Source organism: Chanodichthys erythropterus, chromosome 13 (genome assembly GCF_024489055.1).
Source record: "Chanodichthys erythropterus isolate Z2021 chromosome 13, ASM2448905v1, whole genome shotgun sequence".
NCBI classification, from domain to species: Eukaryota; Metazoa; Chordata; class Actinopteri; order Cypriniformes; family Xenocyprididae; genus Chanodichthys; species Chanodichthys erythropterus.
The window spans coordinates 44,869,775-44,890,341 of record NC_090233.1 but is presented as its reverse complement, the minus strand read 5'-3'; the positions used below and the strand labels follow the sequence as shown (position 1 = coordinate 44,890,341).

Below are 20,567 nucleotides of genomic sequence, written 5' to 3'. Positions count from 1 at the left end.
TTGAATTTTTCAGCTGAACGTTCACTGTTCTAAAGATCTGCTGTGGGCTTACGTGGTATGTACCGAACACACGGTAATTATTATGTATGCTGAAGAAGTCTGCGTGTATGTGGCTGGAAATAGTTCTGAGCGTTGTGTATGTGTATGTGCATTTGCATGATTTGAGACAAACTATATTTTACTGTGTATTTGTACACGAGCAGATGATAGAAAGCTGTGAAGGATGGTAGAGGCTGCGATGACAGGCAAGTCAGTATGCGTGCGTTCGCCGAATGAATGTGCGCAGCATATCTTGCTGTGAACATGAAAGAGGTGCTGTTTAAAAAAAAAAAAAAAAAAAAAAATCAGATGGGTAAAGGTGACTGCTGTTTCATATAAACTCCTTTTCAGATTTGGGTGGTCTACCAAGGAACCTCTTCTGGCCTTCCTCCCCTTAAGAAGCGAAACGCTTCCACTTTGGTCAGTATCTTAGGAAAGTACAGCACATTTTATGCTAGATAAGAGTAGAAACAGTTTAGGAAAGGGTTCATCCTTCATTTTATCTAGTCGTGCATATTTGATGCAATCCAGCATTTTATATACAGAGTGTTTTTGGCTGTTCCACTTCTATTAGAGTTGGCGATTTAAAATATGTAGTTTATCTGAGATTTCACACATTCTGATGTAAAATGGAAAACAAAAAATAAACAAAAAAACACATCCGTTCAAGTTTTACTTGCAATTCAATTTACTTGCAATCCAGTAAAACTTTTCTGTAACCATCCCAATCTTTGTTTGCCGACTCCTTGCTTAAACGCTGGAGACGGAGGGTGCGTTACATGATAAAGCACAGTGGCACGGTGTGTGCGCCTCGCTTCACGGCAGAGGGACCCATGGCACACTGGTGGACGAGGGCCAAAAAAAATGACGAAAATCTTAAAAAAAAATAATAATAAAATAAATATATATATATATATATATATATATATAAAAAATGGGAGACGAGTCGAGAGGTTAGGGGAGGGGAAAAAATGCTGAAATATTTTCCAGCAAATGTAATTTATCTTTGTCAGTGGGGCAGCATAGCCCAGTCATTCTGTAAGGCTCTCCGGTGAGAGGGGGGACAGAGGGGCCTCTATGCCCCAGCTTCACATAGCATTCATAACCCCGACGTCTCTGTCGCCGAAGCTGCCCGTAGCACAGCGCCGTGTGGCAAGGCGTATATTTTTAGCAATTTACTCGAAGGTCTTCTTGACACTTTCAAAGTGTCATGATCCTGTGATTTTCATCATCATATACTGTTTGGTGTGTTATTTTTTTAGCTCGTTCGGTAGTAAACACGCATCTGACAACTGACAGACGTGATTCAGATACGTTTGAACATAAAACGTTGGGAGGAAATAAGAGTTTCTTTTCATTAGTGTGAGGTTGAGGTGTTTCATTCAGCCGAGCTTGCAAAGACAGCCTCTCAGGCGCTCGCAAGAGCAGCTCTCACGAGCGGTGTCCTGCCAAGCTGCACACGTGTGTCTTTCTGCAGTCATCTGCGCCGTTCTCAACAGCGGCCTGTCAGCATCGGAGGCTGAAACTTCGGAAAAAGCGTGCCGTGCTGGACACTCGAGATTCGAGGAAGAGAAAGAAAAAGAAAAGTCGTGAAAACAGAAGGGGAGATGTGTCTGTGAGCCTGGCATTGTGACACTTAATGCCTTTATGTTTGTGGTGCCGTTTACACAGGGTCCTTCAGCAGGCTGTCATCTACCTCCAAAATAACCAATCAGATGAGCCAGTTTCAGCCTTGGGCTGTCTGCTCTGTCTTAAGTCGGTTTTATTCCAAAATAAATGCTGGGTGCAATTAATTTTAGACTGCGAAGAATAATAGATTTGAATTATATATATATATATATATATATATATATATATATATATATATATATATATATATATATATATATAGTGCCATATGAAATTTTCTTCTAAAATTAGCATTGTTATTAGGCTCCTATGTTTAGGTGCAGTAATTTCACTTTAATGCCAATCAATATGTTATTTTTTCATTGCCATTAAAGTGAAATAACTGAACATAAACATACAAGCTTGATAAAAATGATCATTTTAGAATAAAATTTCAGATGTCACTTAAGGTTTTTGCAATGGAACTCTTCATATATATATATATATATATATATATATATATATATATATATATATAAAAAGATAAATAAAATACTACGCAGACGAATTTTATATATTTTCATCATCTTTCTTTGTTTTATATCTAACAGTCTAGGAACTATCTCAGTTTTTTTCTTCATACTTATTTTTTTCCCCCTTTCTCTACAGTACACTGTTTACTTTGATGTATGACTTTTCTTCCAGTAGTTACTCCAAAGTACAGCCAATGATGTCATTAATTTTATTACAGATGCTCCATCTGGAAAAGAAGAGAATGAAAGAGAGAGATGGAGAGAAAAAGAGTAAGAGAGAAAGAAGGAAAGGAAATGTGCGGCACCGACTTGTATGCATAATTAATAAGTCCAGCACTTCATTTGAAACTTCAGGGTTTGCTGGCCAGTGCAGGACGGGACGTGGAGTGCTCAGTTTTGTATAGTGGAGTGTGGAGGTGGCTCCTTTCACCTGCAGCTGCTCTGTTACAGCCCCTCTGGAAAAACAAATAACCTTGTGCGTGCGTGTGTGTGTATGTGTGTGTGCCCGCGCTCAACCCTGACAATGGCGGGAGCTCCTGTGACATGAGACCATGTGATGCAGGCGTGTCATTAAACTGCTTGCTGGCCCGTAGCCCACACTTCCTAAATGCTGCTGTCCCGCCAGAAATAGCTCAGCCATGAGATTGACTTTTTTTTTTTGCCTGTGTTTGTCTGCCTGTGTGTGCATATGTGCGCCAGGGACTACGATTGTGAGCCTGCAGTATTGTTCAGGTTAAAATTGGTCACTGTCTTATTTTTGGATCAGAGCGGCTCATGGGTTATAAATAGACAAGGAAAGGAAGGGAGATACCTGCCGAGACTCTGGCGAGCTCTGTTGTCCCCCCACCGCCCGATGTTCACGTTGTATCCTCTCTATATCACGCTGTCCTTAAACAGACCCTGATATGTGGGGTTTTAACAGGAAGGTATTAGATGGAAAATAGTCATATGACTATACTTTGTGACAGAGCTTTTAGATTGGTTTTCACGGTTGGCAAAGAGAAGGTAGTGTGCAAAGAGAATAGAGGAAAAAAAATGCGCGTAGGCACGGAGTGTAATCCAATAGGGCGATGTCCACATCATGGAATATTTTTAGAAGTGAAGTGCTAATTTTATTCTTTCATTACAAACTTGAGCTGTTTATGAACATTAAAGTATTTTCCCACCTCCAGTAGAAGTACCACATGCAATGCAATGCCACTAAATGAAAATAGTTTCACTAAATAAATAGTTGGAAAAATAAAGGTTTGTAAGGAACCTAAAAATGTTTCATATGACTGTGCATCTAAATTGTCTGTTTTTTATAAGTGATTAATTCTTAAAAATATTATTTAATATGACTCAATCTGAGTACATTAGATTACACAAACAAATGTACTTTAAGGGTTAGATCAAGTATAAATAGTTCCTCAAGATAACATTCATTGAAGTAAATTATGCTTAAGATAAATTGCTTTTTACCAGTGTAATGTTTTACTTTCTGTCTGTGAAAAATTCAGTGAATGAAAATTTCAAGGAAAGTAGATCTAAGTTTAGTTTACATAATATTTCATTTGTTTTCCTTTGAAATATCTTGAAAGTTCAAAAGTTTGTAAGAAATTTTTACTCATATTCAGCAATAATGCATTAAATTCATCAAAAGTGACATTTATAATGTTGCGTAAGATTTCTGGAGTAATGGCTGCTGAACATTCAGCTTTGCCATCACAGGAATACATTACATTGGAAAAATTGTAATTAAAATTGTAATTGTCACAATATTACTGTTTTTACTGTATTTTTGACCAAATAAACGCAGCACTGCTGAGTGTAAGAGAATCCTTTTAAAAAAATTTAAAAATCTTATAGAGCCCAAACTTTTGAATACTAGTATATTTGATTAAATCAAACCTAAGTGTGAACAGCTCTGCATTTAGCACATTACGACGTCCCCAGCCCTGTTGCTAACTGTTAAGATTGTGAATTAATGATGTGGCATGATTGAATTTGACTCGGCAAACATTCCTGCTAGCTCGCCCCAGTTTCCCGCTGGTGTCTCTCTAGAGGGGTTGTGTATTGGACCTCTGGACTCTACGTTAGCACCTGTAGACCGCAGAGAGGCCTGAACGTAGGCCTGACACCTTGGATAGATTATAACAACTTGGAGTTTGACAAGAGAGGCGTATTACTTGCATCTGAATTATAAATGACAAAACTGATCTCTAATATATATACTCAACCAATTACACTCATTTTTTACTGCAATTTTCTCTTTCAACAACATTGGATTGGTCCCACCAGAGTAGAGGACACACAATGGACATAATTTCATTATATTGACATGGTTGCTTTTATCCTCAGGTTATTGTTTCCCAGGTCAGATTAAAAGCGCTGTGCTCTGCAGGCCTGTTAACGTAGGAGGTGTAATCTTATTAGATTCATCATCATCTTTCGCGAGAAAGAGGAACTGCTCTCGTCAAGCTTCAGTGCGCAGGTGAAGAAACCTCATGTTAATAAAGCGGCAGTTAGCCTCTTTCCCTCTCTCCCCGAATGGGCATGTGCCGTTATATTAATGTGTTTATGACAATTTAATTGGATAAGCAGGCCGCTCGTAAAAAGTCTACAACAGTTTTCGCCAAGGAAAGCGCAGACCCTTTTTTTCCACGTTCTTCAAAATGCTGCTAGGCAGCCTGTCGATGACCCACTTCTAAGATGGTCGAGAAAACAAGGAAGAGCCGAGCACAATTTGTGGAGAATGATGGAGAGAGGGCAAAAAAAAAAAGGTTAATTTTGTTGGGAAGTCGACTTGAAATCCTTTTGCACTTTCCTTCCCTCTCTTCCTTATCCTGAACGCAGCCCACTTTTTTCTACAAGCTTCCCTCCAGCAGAATCGGAAAAGAGAGGGACTGGGAATGCTGGTGTGGATTAGCTTCCGATGCTTGGCTAGCCCCCTCGGTTAATTACATGTGTAATGAGTTGTTTATTTGGGATAATGCGCAGCAGGAACGTCTGCCTAACGCTGGAGCTGGGAGCAGACCCAGGGAGAATCAAGGATAGGATAGGATAGGAGGATGGAGGAAAGAGGAGACAGGAGAAAGACAGTCCCCACTGTCGGCGCCAGAACGAGGAAAGGGAGGCTTGGTGGAGGAGGGGTGGGCATTCACATCCCATCTCAGGGTCAAACGGCCATAGGATTTTTCTCAGGGGTGAGGGGAAAAGAAACCTGCGAAAAAACATACAATGCTGAAAAAGAAAAACAACGTATGTGGAGGGGGGGGGGGCGATGTGTGCCCAGCAGTGCAGAAGGGAGTGGAAAAGTCCATGGGTGCAAACGCAAAAGAGGGAGGGAGAGACAAGTTGTGCTATCATAAGCCGAGGGGGACAGCTGGGGTTATGTGAACGCTGCAGCTGGATCGGGAGCCGAGGGAGATCGCTTGGCCGATCCCTGTGCTGCCGAGTGGCTGGAGCCTTGAGAAAAAGCTTCCCTCCCTTCGCAACCTTCTGCAGACTGCACTTTCCCAAACCCCCCCCCTAAAAACAAGATGGTGTAGATAAGCCTCTGGAAAACACACACACACACACACACACACACACACACACACACACACACACACACACACACACACACACACACACACACACACACACAGACCTGATTTATACAACACCGGCTGTAAGCACTTGCTTTCACTTGTTTTCTTTTCCGCTCTTATCGAGCCGAATCAAGAAGCGGTCATTATTTAGCTAGAGTGAGCGATTACCATCAGAATAACAGCAATTAGAAGAGTGATTATTTTTTATATAAATGCCTGAAAAAACAACACACGATATGTATCTCACCATTTTTTATTCTTCCTCTAAGCAGAGATTTTTCTTCTTCTTCTTTTTTTTATTTTATTTATTTGACTAGCATTTTTTTGCTCCTTCATCGAGGTGACTGAAAAGTGTGAAGCAGAAAAGTGAAGCTGTTTAATCCGGCGTGCAGCATCGGAAAACTTTCGCTGTCACTGTTTTCTGATCACATATAAAAAACAGGCCCGTCACAGCTGCACGACACAAGAAACACACGGTAAAGGAAGCTATGCAAATGCGTGCAACACTGACACGCTACTGAACAACAAGGTAAAGCCTGAGAAAATAAATAAATAAATAGTGAAATACACGTGCACACATCACACGCTACACATGGATAGTCCTGTATGGAAGATTTGAAAGGAGAATAAAAAAAAACAAAAGGTACAAGTTGTGGAACAGTTTTTTCATGCACACAGGGGAGATACTGAGATTAATTGCAGTGATGCATGGCAGGACATCTTGAATGTCACTATGAGGCGAAAACATGGAAAAAAATGAAATAATTACCCTTAAAAGGAAACTTTGCACTATATATATATATGTGTGTGTGTGTGAGTATATACATATATATCCTATACATACATACATACATACATATATACATACAGACATATCTTATTGTCAACTAAAAATAGCTGACACAACAAAGTAGGAGGAGCTTGGCATGAAGGGTCACCTCTGAGTAATCCAGAAGCTTGCTACTAAGTCAGTCCATTCAGCATGTGTGTGCGTACCACCAGTAAAAGTCATGAAAATCTAATATTTACTCTCTTTTCCTCCGTTCTTTCTTCCTCTTCAAGGGTTAACCAGCAACGCTTTATCTGATCACACTAGTTCCACGCTCTAAACCTCCCGTCCATGTTTGAGGTTTTTCTTTGAAAGTCTGGACCGTTTTGATTCACCGCAGCTGCGCTGACTCTTTAATCAAATGCTATCTTTTTCACTGCTTTGCCCCGTCTACCCTTCCCTCTCTCCCTCCCCTCCCCTCCCTCATCCCTTAACGCATCTTAATTGGTTGCTTTCTGTGACAAATTACGAGCGCGTGCTTTGATGAGGTCAGGCCGAGCCGGTACTGGAGTAACTTGTGCCAGCCCCTGGTGGTTCCCCTCACCACTACAAACGGGGGGTGGGGGGTATGCGTCGGCATGCTGAAACCGTAATGAGAGACTGGGCCTGGGGCTGCCTGGTTGCCCACTACAAGCTGTGAAGACACCAAAGGGGGGGGTTTGCAGGTATCTTAGTCGAAGATATGAGAAATTTCAGACATAAGCGTTTTTTATTATATATTATATATTTAATTATATATAATAAAATATATCAATATGATAAATATTTAAATGCATTTTTAGTTACAATGACACCATCATTTTTAAGTTATTTAATTATTTATATATATATATATATATATATATATATATATATATATATATATTTATATATATATATATTTATTTATTTATTTATTTATTTATTTATCTATCAGCATAGATATTTAAAATTAAAAATATTTTTTATTTATTTATTTTTACATTTTATGCTTTTATTAGCATGCTTACAGTGTACTATACTTTCATGGTTACACAATTTGCACAGTAAAACCTTCTTGGAAAAGTAATCTAAAATGAATTTCCTTTAAAACATCGTTGCTACAGCCATATACATTCAGATGGGCAACCTATGACGTTAAATCACATCTCGAGTGTTTTTGAGCTTCCCACCATTAGTATTGTTTTTTTGGGTTTTTTTTAGATGACATGTCAAGTTAAAATTAACTCTACCTTTAAAAACATGTCTCAAAACCCTAGTGTGCATCAAGCAGGTTGTAAAGCCCCCTATGAAATATGTCTGGTTTGGTGCACCTGAAAACAACCTAATTAAACAAGCTTCCTTAAGCCGACTAGTCGTTCATGCAGTCATCCAACTAGTCAATTTAGTCCACATCCCTAGTCCGACATAAAAAGAAGTGAGGCCAAGAAATGGAGTGAGTCAAGAAGGAACCGTTAGAGAGGAGGAAAGAGAGATAGGCGTCACCCAGTCATATTGGCACTCATGTTTAGACAAACGCTAACTGCAACAATCACAGTTTAATGATCCACAATGTCAACAGCGCAGCAATTCTTCCAACAATCAAACGGATCGGCTTGCGCTTAAACCAAACTGTGACATCACTTTGGAAAACCAAGGAGGGGGAAGGCAGAATAATGGCATAACATTTTGCAGCAGGAGATTTGAGATAGTGTCTGGGCTCACGTAATCTTCATCTCCTCTTCCGTGCTCTTTTCCTCCCGATCTGGGTTACTCGGTTTCCTCGCAGAGCTTTGGGACCGGTGAGAGAGAAAAATGGGGGGGGGTGAAAAAAAAGAGTCAGGTCAACATTTTGAAGGACATCCTTGCTGAATGGGTTTCAGCTTCAAATGGTGTTCTCTCTGAAAGATCTAAATGTGTTTTGTGATCAGTTTAGATGTCTTCAGGTCACGTCAAGGTGTCAGAAATGCCACGTGTGATGTTATGGTACGTGATTCATTTCTCTGGTCAGTGTAGGTACGGCGAGCAGTCATTTGGACATTTTGCTTTGTCAGTTTGAAACCGTGGCCCTGTGGTTCTCAGAGTTATATCATTTGCTTACAAGAGCAGGTCACAGATCAGTCAGAAGTATGTATTTGAATTGGTGAGTATCCAACCATAAAAGCCAATTCACACTGCCCCGACAGACACCAAAAATCACTAGATTACAATATGTCACTTCTCAGTCATTCCAAGACCAGACAAACATGTTCAATCAGCAAAAACAGGCACTGACCAACTCCGACAAAACCTGTTGTCATTGGACAGCGTCTGTTGGTGCAGTCTGAATTGGCCTTAACTTAAATTCATGCTATAAAATGACATTTGAGATGATGCACTTGATGATTTTGCCATATCAAGACTAAGCTTTTTTTTTTTGCTTGTTTTTGAGTACAGTGAAAATGAAAGTAGCATCTGGTCGCCTACTGTTTCACCATCATTACTGAAACATCACTCATAAAAAGAACTTTCGTGCAATCACTGCCGATTGATCGGAGAAGAGAGGTTGCTCAACTTCCCTTTTCCACCTTACCCCTTACTCCCCCTTCAACCAGCATCTTGTAAGGCCACTTCAAGAAGGAACCAAAAAATCCCATAAACAATCTTTAAATCAGTGCAGTGAGATTTTGTACATGAATTTAAAAAAAAAATCCAAAGAAAAGAAAGAGAGAGAGCGATGATAAAGTGGCAAAGGAAGTATCTTGGCCCTCGCTCTTGCTTGGTGAGCCACGTTAGCCTCTGGGCTTAATTGAAGCCAGGAGGGAGCGTTTAATAATTGCTGTCAGAAGATCAAATTTAATTCTCTTTTCACAGGCCCGCTGTAGGGTACAGTGAAACAAATTGTCATCAGAGATTTCCAAATGAACAAAGCTTTTAATTAGTCTGATTAGAATGCCGTGGTACAGAGGGAGAATAGGGGATGAAAAAAAATGCAATGAAATAATCAGAGGATCATCCGAGCATGCTGTCTGGTGTTGCGGGGAGGTCACATGACTTTGTCTTCACTCCGAACTATCGCCCCCAACAAGATGGCTAACATTACAAGACATTGCTGTTCTGTGCTCATAATATGTTTCGCTGAAGATGTCAGGCCCTGTCTGTTTGTAGTGACAAATTTAAGTTTTATTTAGTCTTCTGTGAAGTGTGGAGAATTAATAGTTTTGACTCCAGAAGACTAGAGAGTAGTGGTTGCTGTGTCTGGGCTAGTTTCATAATGCGATAAACTATGCAACTCTTCACGGCTATTGAATACACGTCATTCCGTTTTTAGCATCAATATGCCTGTTCACACACAATTCAGTTTTGAACGAGAGTGACACTGCTTTCTATAAATGATCTGACTCTTACATGACAGACTACAGCTAGTTAATACATTGTGAGACCCACTGTGCATTTGCGTTTTTAAAAAAATGTCATATCATTATTTGTAACTTTATGGTGTTGACAAGTCACCATGTGTGGGATTTACTTTAGTCACTGTTGGTATGATATATTCATGAATAAAAGGGGCTTTACTTCAGTTATTCATTCATACAGACATTAATTATTCCACTTCTGTAAGAACAGAACAGTTTGAGTCACAGCTGTTAGTAAATATGGTTGTTCATCTCAAACACTGTGTAAATGTAGTCTTAGAGTTTTACTGACACAGATTCATTTTTTTTCCCCTTTGACACGCTAACGTAGTTGGACATTATTTCAGTTCTCCTTTCTTTCTTTAACTCTGTTCCACTGTACTAAGAACTCACCCAGAAGTCTTGAGAGATTCTTTGAGCTAATGTCTTCAGCATATTGACCGATGAAACCACCCAAAGCAACCCACGCAATCTCCGTTTTGTGCCCAGCGCAGGGCCGTCGCCCTCTTCATGAAAAGACCAAGCCACTGTCAGGGCTGTTATTTTTTGCCTATTTCTTTACTAACAGCCGGCCACCCAGAACAGGACAGTGATCAGACACCATTCACTCAGTATGTGTCTGTCAGCTGAGCAGCTGGTTTCAGCGTACCTCTTTCAGTTAGAGTTGACACAGTATGTTGTGCCATGCTTTCCTTGGGCCAGTAACCAATCGCTAATTGAAAGACAGCTCTCACCTTCCCCTGTTCTGGCTTTAGTGGGCCACACTTCCCTGTTTACTGACTTCATGAAGGATGCAACTGCTGTTAACACCCTTTCATTTTATTTTCCACTGTTGTGCTTGGTCACGTGCCGCCATATGAAAGACTACAACACTACCCCGCTTCTCATCAGACCTTGCACCGAATATCCATACTTTCCTGTTATAAAGAATTAAAAAAGCGATACGTCATATTAGTACAAGACAAATGCTGGTAATGTACCAAAAAAGTTCTTCCACTTGGTTATTTTGTACATGTTTAAAAAAAAAAAAAACCTGAGTAAATTATTACTGCAATTTCTGTTGTCATTGTCATACGTACAGAATGTATTTCAACGGTAAAAGTGTTTCTATAAATACAGTATGTACTAATATATGACATATTCATATATGAATGTGGATGTACGTAGAGTCTTTCGCTGTGTCCGAAATTGCTTACTAAGTAGGTACTACATTCGAATTTGAACTTACTTCGCAAATGTTAAAAAAGTATGTTCTATATAATATAAATGTGGGTAGTATGAATAAAATTTGGATGTACTACATTTACCATGTTGTTACTGTCGCATGACCTACCAGCGTCAGTTGCGTCGCTTCACTGCCATTCATAAATCCTCTCCTGTGGCCTCATGGGATAGTAAGGTATCCAACTTCAGAATCTCGCCAGAAGTACTAGGTCATCCGGGCATTTTTTGCCTACTGTTTTTCGAATACTATATCCACCTTTTTGCTGAGCAAATGATGAGCGCTGCCATGATGGATTCTAACTTCCGTTTGAATGCTGTTCCCGTTCCGGTCTCCATAAAGACCCATTGTTAAAATAAATTAAAGGTAAAAAGAGTGAATGAATTTAATTAAACAGAAACCTCTTTGAACATTACTAAAAAATTAAATGAGTGCAGGGTTAAGCTGTGCTGTGGTTGGCTACCACAACAACAGAAATAAACCGAAGAAATTCCTGGAAGCCCCAACAAATCTGAAAAGAATGTCCGTATACGGCTCCATATGCCTTGCATTTTATGCGAAAGACAAGCTTGGCTTGCAGCACGTAAGTTAAAATACTCTCCAAAAAATGGTATATGTGCGTTTTTATCATTTTGAAAACAAAACTTCACCCCACCAGGAGCTGTATGGAGGATATGAGCACTCATCTGTTTTCAATGTAGCTAACTTCGGGCAGCTTCAGTTCATCTACGCACTTATTAAACTTTGACAGGTCAGGAACTGACAAAAGATGGTCAAGTGATGGTACTATTGAGCCATGTGCTTTTTTTTAAACCATTTTTACAGGTTTAATGTTACATTATCAGCTTGGAAAATATGCTAATTTGACTAGAAATACCAGAGGCCGGAAATGTAAAGCATAATTCCACTATGACACAGGCGAGACTTTAGGAAAAAAGGTGGATAGTAGGGAAGTATTCAAATTCAGATGCAGCGTTTGTTTTTGAGATTGAACATATTTACATGTTACTGGAAACTGATAAACTGTAGAGAGCTCAACAAATGTCTTTAAGTAGAAAATGGTGATTTAAATCTAGTTTCAAACCAAATAATGCTGCATGCAGTGTAAACCCACAAACCTGACAAGAGCATGTCGTGTTTATGTCTTACGTGATTCTATGCCCATATTTTTAGCTGTTTTGACAAAGAGAGGTGAACTTTGGGGAAGTCAGCGTGTTATTTTAAGGTACATGTAGAACTATTTAAGTAATTAGCTGTTGATTCCTGTAGAGACAGAAGGAAGGTATTGCAGCAGAGTCCTGAAAGAGCGCCCTGTATCACATAAATAAATCCCTCCACCCAATGCCCTAATCTAGCAAAGCACCTGAAAAGACCTATTCACTAATCACTGCAAAAACAGAAAAGCAGTTCATCTATAATTTTACACTTTTACTAATAAAAATCCAACATTTAAAAATGTCTCTCTTCTTCTCTGCTCTTTTTCCTTTGGGTTGAAATGAGTTTATGAAGATCACTTGCAAAATTTTTATGAAGACTTGCTTAATTTCCTTGGTTTGGAAATTAAGAATGGCTGTGAAATCAGTTTAACCATCACAGAATGAGGTTGTTTTGTGTGATGAAATCTAATAATGTGGATGCAGTGATTTTTTTGACCATATCCGCTGTGAGTATGTTTGTTAAGCCTTGTCATTAATGTTTTGGCCATCACTAAGTGCTTAAAAAGTACAAACCACAAGCCTTTTCTGTCTGGGGTTGCATCAGTGGAGGCCGTTTGTTTACAGTCAGCTGTGGCTCAAGCCCTCAACTCTTTTTCTCTCTATTCTTCTCTTCTTTTTTCTTCTTTTCTGGCCTGGAGAAGGAAGCGCAGGAGTTTTGGTTCCCATTTTGTGTACGCTGGAACAGTTTAGGAAAGGAAGCACCTTTACACCTTTGATTGTCTGTGGCTGCTGATGTCACATCCTTCCACCATTCTTTGTGTGTGTGTACATGTATGTTTCCTGTCTCTATCCAATCATACAGTTGGGAGACTTGGGGGTGTAGGTGACCATGGAGGAACCCAGATAGACACTGATGCTCCCTTACAGTAATGAAACTGTGCGTCTTACAGTAGCTTTTAATGTGTTTTGATTGCATTCAAAATGCAGTCGGTGGAAATTAGGGGGGGATCCAAATCAGATGTGTTGCGTAACTGTAACTATTTTCTGCTCTAAATGTCCAAATATCAGTATCGATATGCCATTTGAACTGTTATAGTAAATGAAAGTGTAACATTTGATTTTTTTTTTCTGATGATCCACAGAATAGTTGATTGTTGAACTTTTATTTTGTATTTTTACATATTCAAACATGTATATTGGAATAACTGTCATACAGTTTTACAGTTACTTTAAATGCTTGGTTTACTTTTTCATCACAAAAATATATATATTTTTTTATTACATAAATATTTATTTGTTTTTAAACAAAAACTTGCAACAAACTAGAAATTATGTCAATTATGGAATGGAATGGAATTATGGAATTTCTGTCAACTTACCCAGACCCAGCCCTGTAAATATAAAAATATACCTTCATTTTATGTATCATTGTAGCTCAGAAAGGTTTGTCCCTATTATCCCTGTCCACTTTAATTCAAATTTCAAAATCCACATACACCGTTAAAATGTAGTACACTTTTTTTTTTTTTTTTTTTACTGTGTATGTGGATTTTTAAACTGTATGCCAACCATTTTTTTACCAGCACTCATTAAGATCTGTACTGCCAGGGTCCCTCCCACACTGATCCTCATCTCAGGTTCAGGTCACCCATCCTGTGTCTTTTCCACTGCCAAGATTTATGGGCACTCGTCAGCTTTGTCCCTCAGGCAGACTCTGCCACACTTAAGAAGCACTGGCCATAATGACTTTATACAGACAATAGGCCGTTAACTCTCTCGCTATGGGCTCCCTGCCTCGTTTTAAGTGCAAACCAAACAGCCTCACCTAAATATGTACACATAAATATGTGTGTAAAAGAAAAAAAACCTTGGGTGTATATAACAGTATTTATTTAGTTTCAATGATTACAGCATGAAAAGTTCTTAAGATTAAGGTAAATAGCGTCAAATCCAAGAAGGCTCAAAAGCACGTCTTTTGTAATCAAATTGTTCATAAGACATATTAAAAATTGTTGACCTCTTCAAGGAAACGACAGTTTATTTTAAAAGAGTGAGGGTTTATTTAATGTATCATGCACCTCCTAAAAGGTTTACTTTCTGCCCATAATATGTTATTTCAAATCTTCGCGACCACATTTCCCCACGAGGATAGAGGATACTGCCCTTTTTTCAAACACACACTAGTACCAAATGTCTTGCAGATGTGCTGCAAAGAAAAGAAAAGAAAAGAAAAGAAAAGAAAAGAAAAGAAAAGAAAAGAAAAGAAAAGAAAAGAAAAGAGGGAAAGTGGAAGCGAGACAGTTTACGAAGGGTGGCAACATAGTGCTGAGGTCGATTTCTCAAAAGATCAGCTCCTGTCTGATTGTAATAATAACATACAGATGACTATAATGTGGTGGGAGTCAAGCAGCGTTGCTCTATAACCCCCCTGTACCTCGCAGATCTCAATAAAAGCGAAACCTGCCAGAGTTGTATATCTCATCAAAACAAGTGTTTCATTATCACATACAATCTCTGTACTTTTTACACAAATATAATTCATGGTATTTGCATCTTAATCATTTTTCATTCTCAACACGAGACCCCTTAGAGAAATAAAAAATTGCTTTGTTTCTTTTTCCCCCTAACAAAATTATATCGCTGAGCACGGAGAAGTAGTCATATTCACTTTATTAGGACTTTGACAATACAATCGCGTGCAAAATATATATATTTTTTCTTTTCCAGTGGAACACTAGGGACCGAGCCGACCCAGAATTGTGCCTGTTTATGAACGTACTCATTGCCCTCATAGTTCCATTTCTTAAAAGGAGAGAGAGAGAGAGAGACTGAGAGAAAGAGAGAAAAACACACAGCACCTCATTACATCCCAGTGTCGGCACCCCCACCTCTCTCGCCTTTTCCCCCATGCTTTCTCCTCGTTCCCCCACCACCCTTGTGCTCTGTGGTAGAGAAAGAGAGGCATGGTTAACAGATGGGAGGGTGGACGGCAGCCTCTCCTCCCTTTCCTCAAGAGAGACCTGCTCACATCTCTCTGGTTTTCCTTTGGTTTTCACCGTTCGCTCATATGTTCTCTTTGTGCTCTTGCTTTGAGCCCAATATATCAAATGAGAAAGGTTGTGGGTTAACATGTCTTATCTTTCCCTCTCTGTCCTGTAGCATCCCTCTGTGACCCTTCAGCCCTTGGTGATGACCCCTCTTCCAGGCTTTCTTCTGCCTGTCACACTATGCCAAACCTGTCCTGAGGTTCTCTTTGGGGGGAGGGATCTTTCTGGCCCTCTCTCTCTCTCTCTCTCTCTCACCCTCCCCATATGCTTTGGCTGTGGATTAGTGAATTGGCTTAGCATGGCAGAGAAAGCCTGTTAGTAGTCCCTCTCCGCCTCACTCTTTCATGGCATAATTGCACATACTAAACTTTAAAACCCTTTCACATACATATTTGATCTTAAACACAAATAGTATTTGTTCCTGTGCTTTCGGCAGGGGTCAGCCACACTTGTGCATCAAGAACAGATATATTTGATAAGATATTACATGCAAGTGCTTGTGTGGCGGCGAAGGGACCTTATTTACATCTAAAGCGCCTCTGGCTACTGATCAACCACAGCTTGTCTGCACTGTAGTTCGGCTTTACTGGTGTAAATTGGATTGTGCTCATCTGTGGTAATCTGAAAGCAGACGAGTGTGAGCATGTGTACATGTGAAGGAGGGAATGACGGAGAGAGAGAAAGATGGGTGAGGTGGGGTGGCCAAGGTGTGCAGGGTGAATGAGAGATTGTGCTTAGGTCGACTCAGGTTGCCCTAGTGCTTACAGGGGAAGAGAAGGTGAGATTAAAAAAGTTACCTAGTGCTTAAAATCACCGTATGTAGTGGCACCAAAAAGTATTTGGACACTTACTTCACACTTAAAGGGTTAGTTCACCCAAAAATGAAAATTCTGTCATTTATTACTTACCCTCATGCTGTTCCACACCCGTAAGACCTTTGTTAATCTTCGGAACGCAAATTAAGATATTTTTTGTTGAAATCCGATGGCTCAGTGAGGCCTGCATAGCCAGCAATGACATTTCCTCTCTCAAGATTCATTAATGTACTAAAAATATATTTAAATCAGTTCATGTGAGTACAGTGGTTCAATATTAATATTATAAAGTGATGAGAATATTTTTGGTGCACCAAAAAAACAAAGTAACGCATATTTAGTGATGGCCGATTTCAAAACACTGCTTCAGGAAGCTTCGGAAGCATTATAAATCAGAGTATCGAATCATGATTCGGATCGCATGTCAAACCGCCAAACTGCTGAAATCACGTGACTTTGGCGCTCCGAACCGCTGATTCGACACGCTGATTCAATGCGCTGATTCATTATGCTCCGAAGCTTCCTGAAGCATTGTTTTGAAATCGGCCATCACTATATAAATCATTATTTTGTTTTTTTTGGTGCACCAAAAATATTCTCGTTGCTTTATAATATTTATATTGAACCACTGTACTCACATGAACTGATTTAAATATGTTTTTAGTTCCTTTATGGATCTTGAGAGAGGAAATGTCATTGCTGGCTATGAAGGCCTCACGGAGCCATCGGATTTCAACAAAAATATCTTAATTTGCGTTCCGAAGATTAACAAAGATTTTACGGGTGTGGAACGACATGAGGGTGAGTAATAATTAATAGAATTTTCATTTATGGGTGAACTAACCCTTTAAAATTGAATGAAAATCTTTATATGATTTAGATAAAATATCAAACAAAATATAAAGTATGGGGGTCCCCCAGTAAAAATCGTGTTCTGGGGGATAAAATCTGCATATTTGGCAGGGTTCCTTTGGTAAAATTTGTACTCCAGGGGCTAAATATCATGTTATTTGGGGGGACATGAAAAACAACCCAAGGCAACAGTGTTAAAGTAACCCAATTTGGCAACACTGGTCCAAAGCTATATGTGAGGTCATTGCAAAAAAAAATAAAAGAAATAAATAATAAAAGAAATTCACAAAAACCTTTAAAAATATAAATAAATGAAAGAATGGATGTTTTAAAAAGTGAAGTTCTATCAAAGTCTATCATAATTTGTTTACAGATGTTTGATATTTTGTCAAATCTAATGCAATAAAATTCATACTTTAATAATTTTTGGTCCCACTGTAAACAGGAATCAGTGCCCAGATGAAACTCATTAAAAGATGTTTAAAATTACGTGCACGGCAGTTGAGGCTGTGGCATGGATGAATCAGGGATTACGGACCTGTCGTTGTCAATGAGGAAGCTCCTCTTGGAGTCGTAGCCAAAGACCCTGTTTTGATTGAGTTAACTACTTAATCAGCTTTCAAAGGCGAGCAGCGAAACTGCACTCGGTGACGCCAGGTTCTGCTGGCTGCACGGTGGATAAATATTTACACAGGCGTCCAGTCATTATCACCAGCTTGTAGTTGAGTTGTTTTGCTCCTTGTTTTATGTCTTTTACGGTGGTCCTCTAAACAATCATCAAGCCACTTTGGATTTCGCCACTTACACGTTAAGACGTGCTCGCTAACAGTCCAGCTAGTACAGAGTACAGAGCGCTGTTGTTTGTATGCTAATAGAGTGTAATCTTTTTCACAGCTATTATTAGAGACAATGGAAAATACATTATATCAATATGAGCACAAGGTTATATTAGTAGCAGAGAAACTATGTATTTAACAACTCTATTTCAACAACACCGAAGGAATCCAACAATTCAACGTGAACTTTGGTAGATTAGCAGCATCCTATGAAATGAAGATGGATCTCAGCCAATGAAATTAGAGTTTGCTTGCGGTTTAACTTATATGACATGGAAAAGTCTCTCGAACACTTTCAAACCCCTACTCCACCCATAAACATTTGATTATTAATAAATGAGAGAAGCATGGCAACGCGGATAGAAGCGCAGCATATCCTTTAGGTGCATCTACATCAATGTTCCTTGCTCGCTCTGGCAGGTGAAATCTGGTTCAGAAAGAAGAAAAAGAGCCGGAGAATAAAGAGAAAGCAATGGAGGGCTTTTAACGTGACACCACTGACAGCTTTACTGCATTACAGCGAGCTTAAATAATGGGACGCTCATTTGCATAACGAGGGACGTTATCACCTCTACTGTCAGAATAAAACACAACAACACTTCTGCCGCTCCTCCCAGAGATGAATCGGGTTGGCCTACTTTACGGCACCAAAGAGGTGCGCACATGCACACAAACACCGGTGCGCGCACATGTGTGTTCTGTGATCGCGAGCTCTCGCACTGTGTGAATCTGAGCTGTGAGCACTTTATAGAAAGCCTGGGTTAGCTTCTCGGGTGAGGGCAGCCTTTCAAAAGGCTCAGCAGGAGGGCCTGATAAAGGCCCCGCACACCTCTTTCCCTGAGAGATGGAGAGCGGAGCAAAGCCGTGACGTGACAACAGGATCATATTCCAGAGCGGGTTTGATGAGGGTAAATCAGGATGGCCCAGGTTTCCATTCAGGTTCTTCTTCAGATCTTATGATATGTGGATAGTAAAGCCTCACAGTTCGGGGCAACATAGCTCAGCTACAGTTTTGTTGCGTTCACAAGAAATTTCAGCTAAAAGGGAAATACCAGTGTGTTGGTTCTGAATGTAGTGACAATTCTCTGCGATGTTATACCGGCGTTGTTTAGGAAAGTGCCGCTGTTTGTCGTTCAGGCGACAGTAAACGTTACACTGCAAATGATTAGAGCTGTTAAGTTAGTGGCACTTCCAAAACACTGTCAAATTCTCTGTGACTGTAGAGAGAGCATGACAGTGCTGTCTACCCTCATAGTCGCAGCCGAAGCGCGAGAATCTGATTTGCATGATATTGATGGCAGAAAACAGCGCTGCCTCGAAACGTCGACGGATTCTTTTGTCTTTATTTGCTGTCCCATGTGGCTCAGACTCTGCCTTTCCCTGTTTTTTAACGTTGCGGTTTTGCCATTTTTCATCTGACTTAATGCCTTTCTCTCTCTCTGCCTTTCGCAGGTACAGCTACTGGAATCTTTGAATTGAGCGGAGGAAGTCAAGAGAAGAAAGCCTGGTTTGAAGAAAACGCAAGCAAAAACAGAGGGACAAAAGAATAAAGTTCATTGGTGAAAGAGAGAGACGAAAAGACGGGGACAATGGGGAGGAAAAAGATTCAGATCACACGGATTATGGATGAACGCAACAGACAGGTGAGTCACGCTGACCAGAAGGAGCCGAAAACTGCTTCTAGACAGCTTCCTTCACAGAAGTTTGATGGGTTATTTCAAACTAAAATAGACCAAGTAGGTGGTGTGCGCACGCTAATTGTCGGCATCCTCGCACGCTGCCACCTCTTGCTTAAGGCAGTGGAATATTACTTTAGCAGGGGCAGGGTGGGTGGAGAACACAAACATGCAGAGATGGCAATGGTGGAATGATGCCACATGCTTCAGGGCTTTAGGTGGAGTCAACACAGAGGTAGAAGAAGGCCCTCGAGGGGCCTTCCTGCCTTTGCTAGTAGTTTTCCTCTTCAACTCGGCTCTCAGATCAACCAGATCTTGTTTGTCATGTGTAGCTTTAGTTGCGTTCATAATAATATAAATTGTAATTGTAATCCCTGTTGAAAAAAAAAAGAAAAAAAAAGCTTAAATTAGGTCTTAGCTGTTTTAAGCTGGACTAGTACGTCTCCCATTTTAGCCAAGCTAGTTTAGCTGATTTCCTAACCAGAAGACAAGTGGCTAAAACCCCTCTAAAAACCTGACTAAACCATCTTTGACTAATTGAAGCTGTTTTTCCTCTGCATAGATGGCACTAAAATCATGAAATAACTGTATAAATTTGCCTTTTTTGTGTTTTTCAGACAATTTCTAACTGAACATATTCTGTTAATGAAAAACGTTCTGTTTTGTATCTCCGTTTCTCTGGCTGTGAAACAGAATCAAGTCAGGAACACACAAAAACAGGCAGATATTATGCATAGCAGTTACTGTAGTTGTATTGATCGTATTGGTGCCAGTTACATAGATGCTTGTTTTACTGCAAGATCAATAAATGTTCTTTAGGCTTGACATTTACATTTGTCCCCTTATAGAAAAAAAACAGAAAAACCTGGAAAGCAGTTTGCAGTTTGACAGAAAGTAACCTTGACTAGTTTGAGGTTGTTGTCTTTGTCTTTTGTGTTGTAACTTGACTCTCTGAACAGTCAACCAGAGTCCTCACATCCTTTCACAGGATGACACTTTGTCACAGAAACAGACATTTGTAGTTCCTC

General features: G+C 39.8%; 1 protein-coding gene across 3 annotated transcripts in view; it reads left to right on the top strand.

Annotated features, from left to right (window-relative positions):
- The window catches only part of mef2cb (myocyte enhancer factor 2cb), a 73,125-nt gene that overhangs the window by 2,805 nt on the left and 49,753 nt on the right, over positions 1 to 20,567 (top strand). For all 3 annotated transcript variants that reach the window (XM_067406082.1, XM_067406083.1, XM_067406080.1), the window contains exon 2: positions 19,316 to 19,506. In XM_067406082.1, the coding sequence (XP_067262183.1) occupies positions 19,453 to 19,506 (54 nt within the window). In that variant the 5' untranslated portion in view covers positions 19,316 to 19,452. The remainder of the gene's footprint in view (positions 1 to 19,315; positions 19,507 to 20,567) is intronic.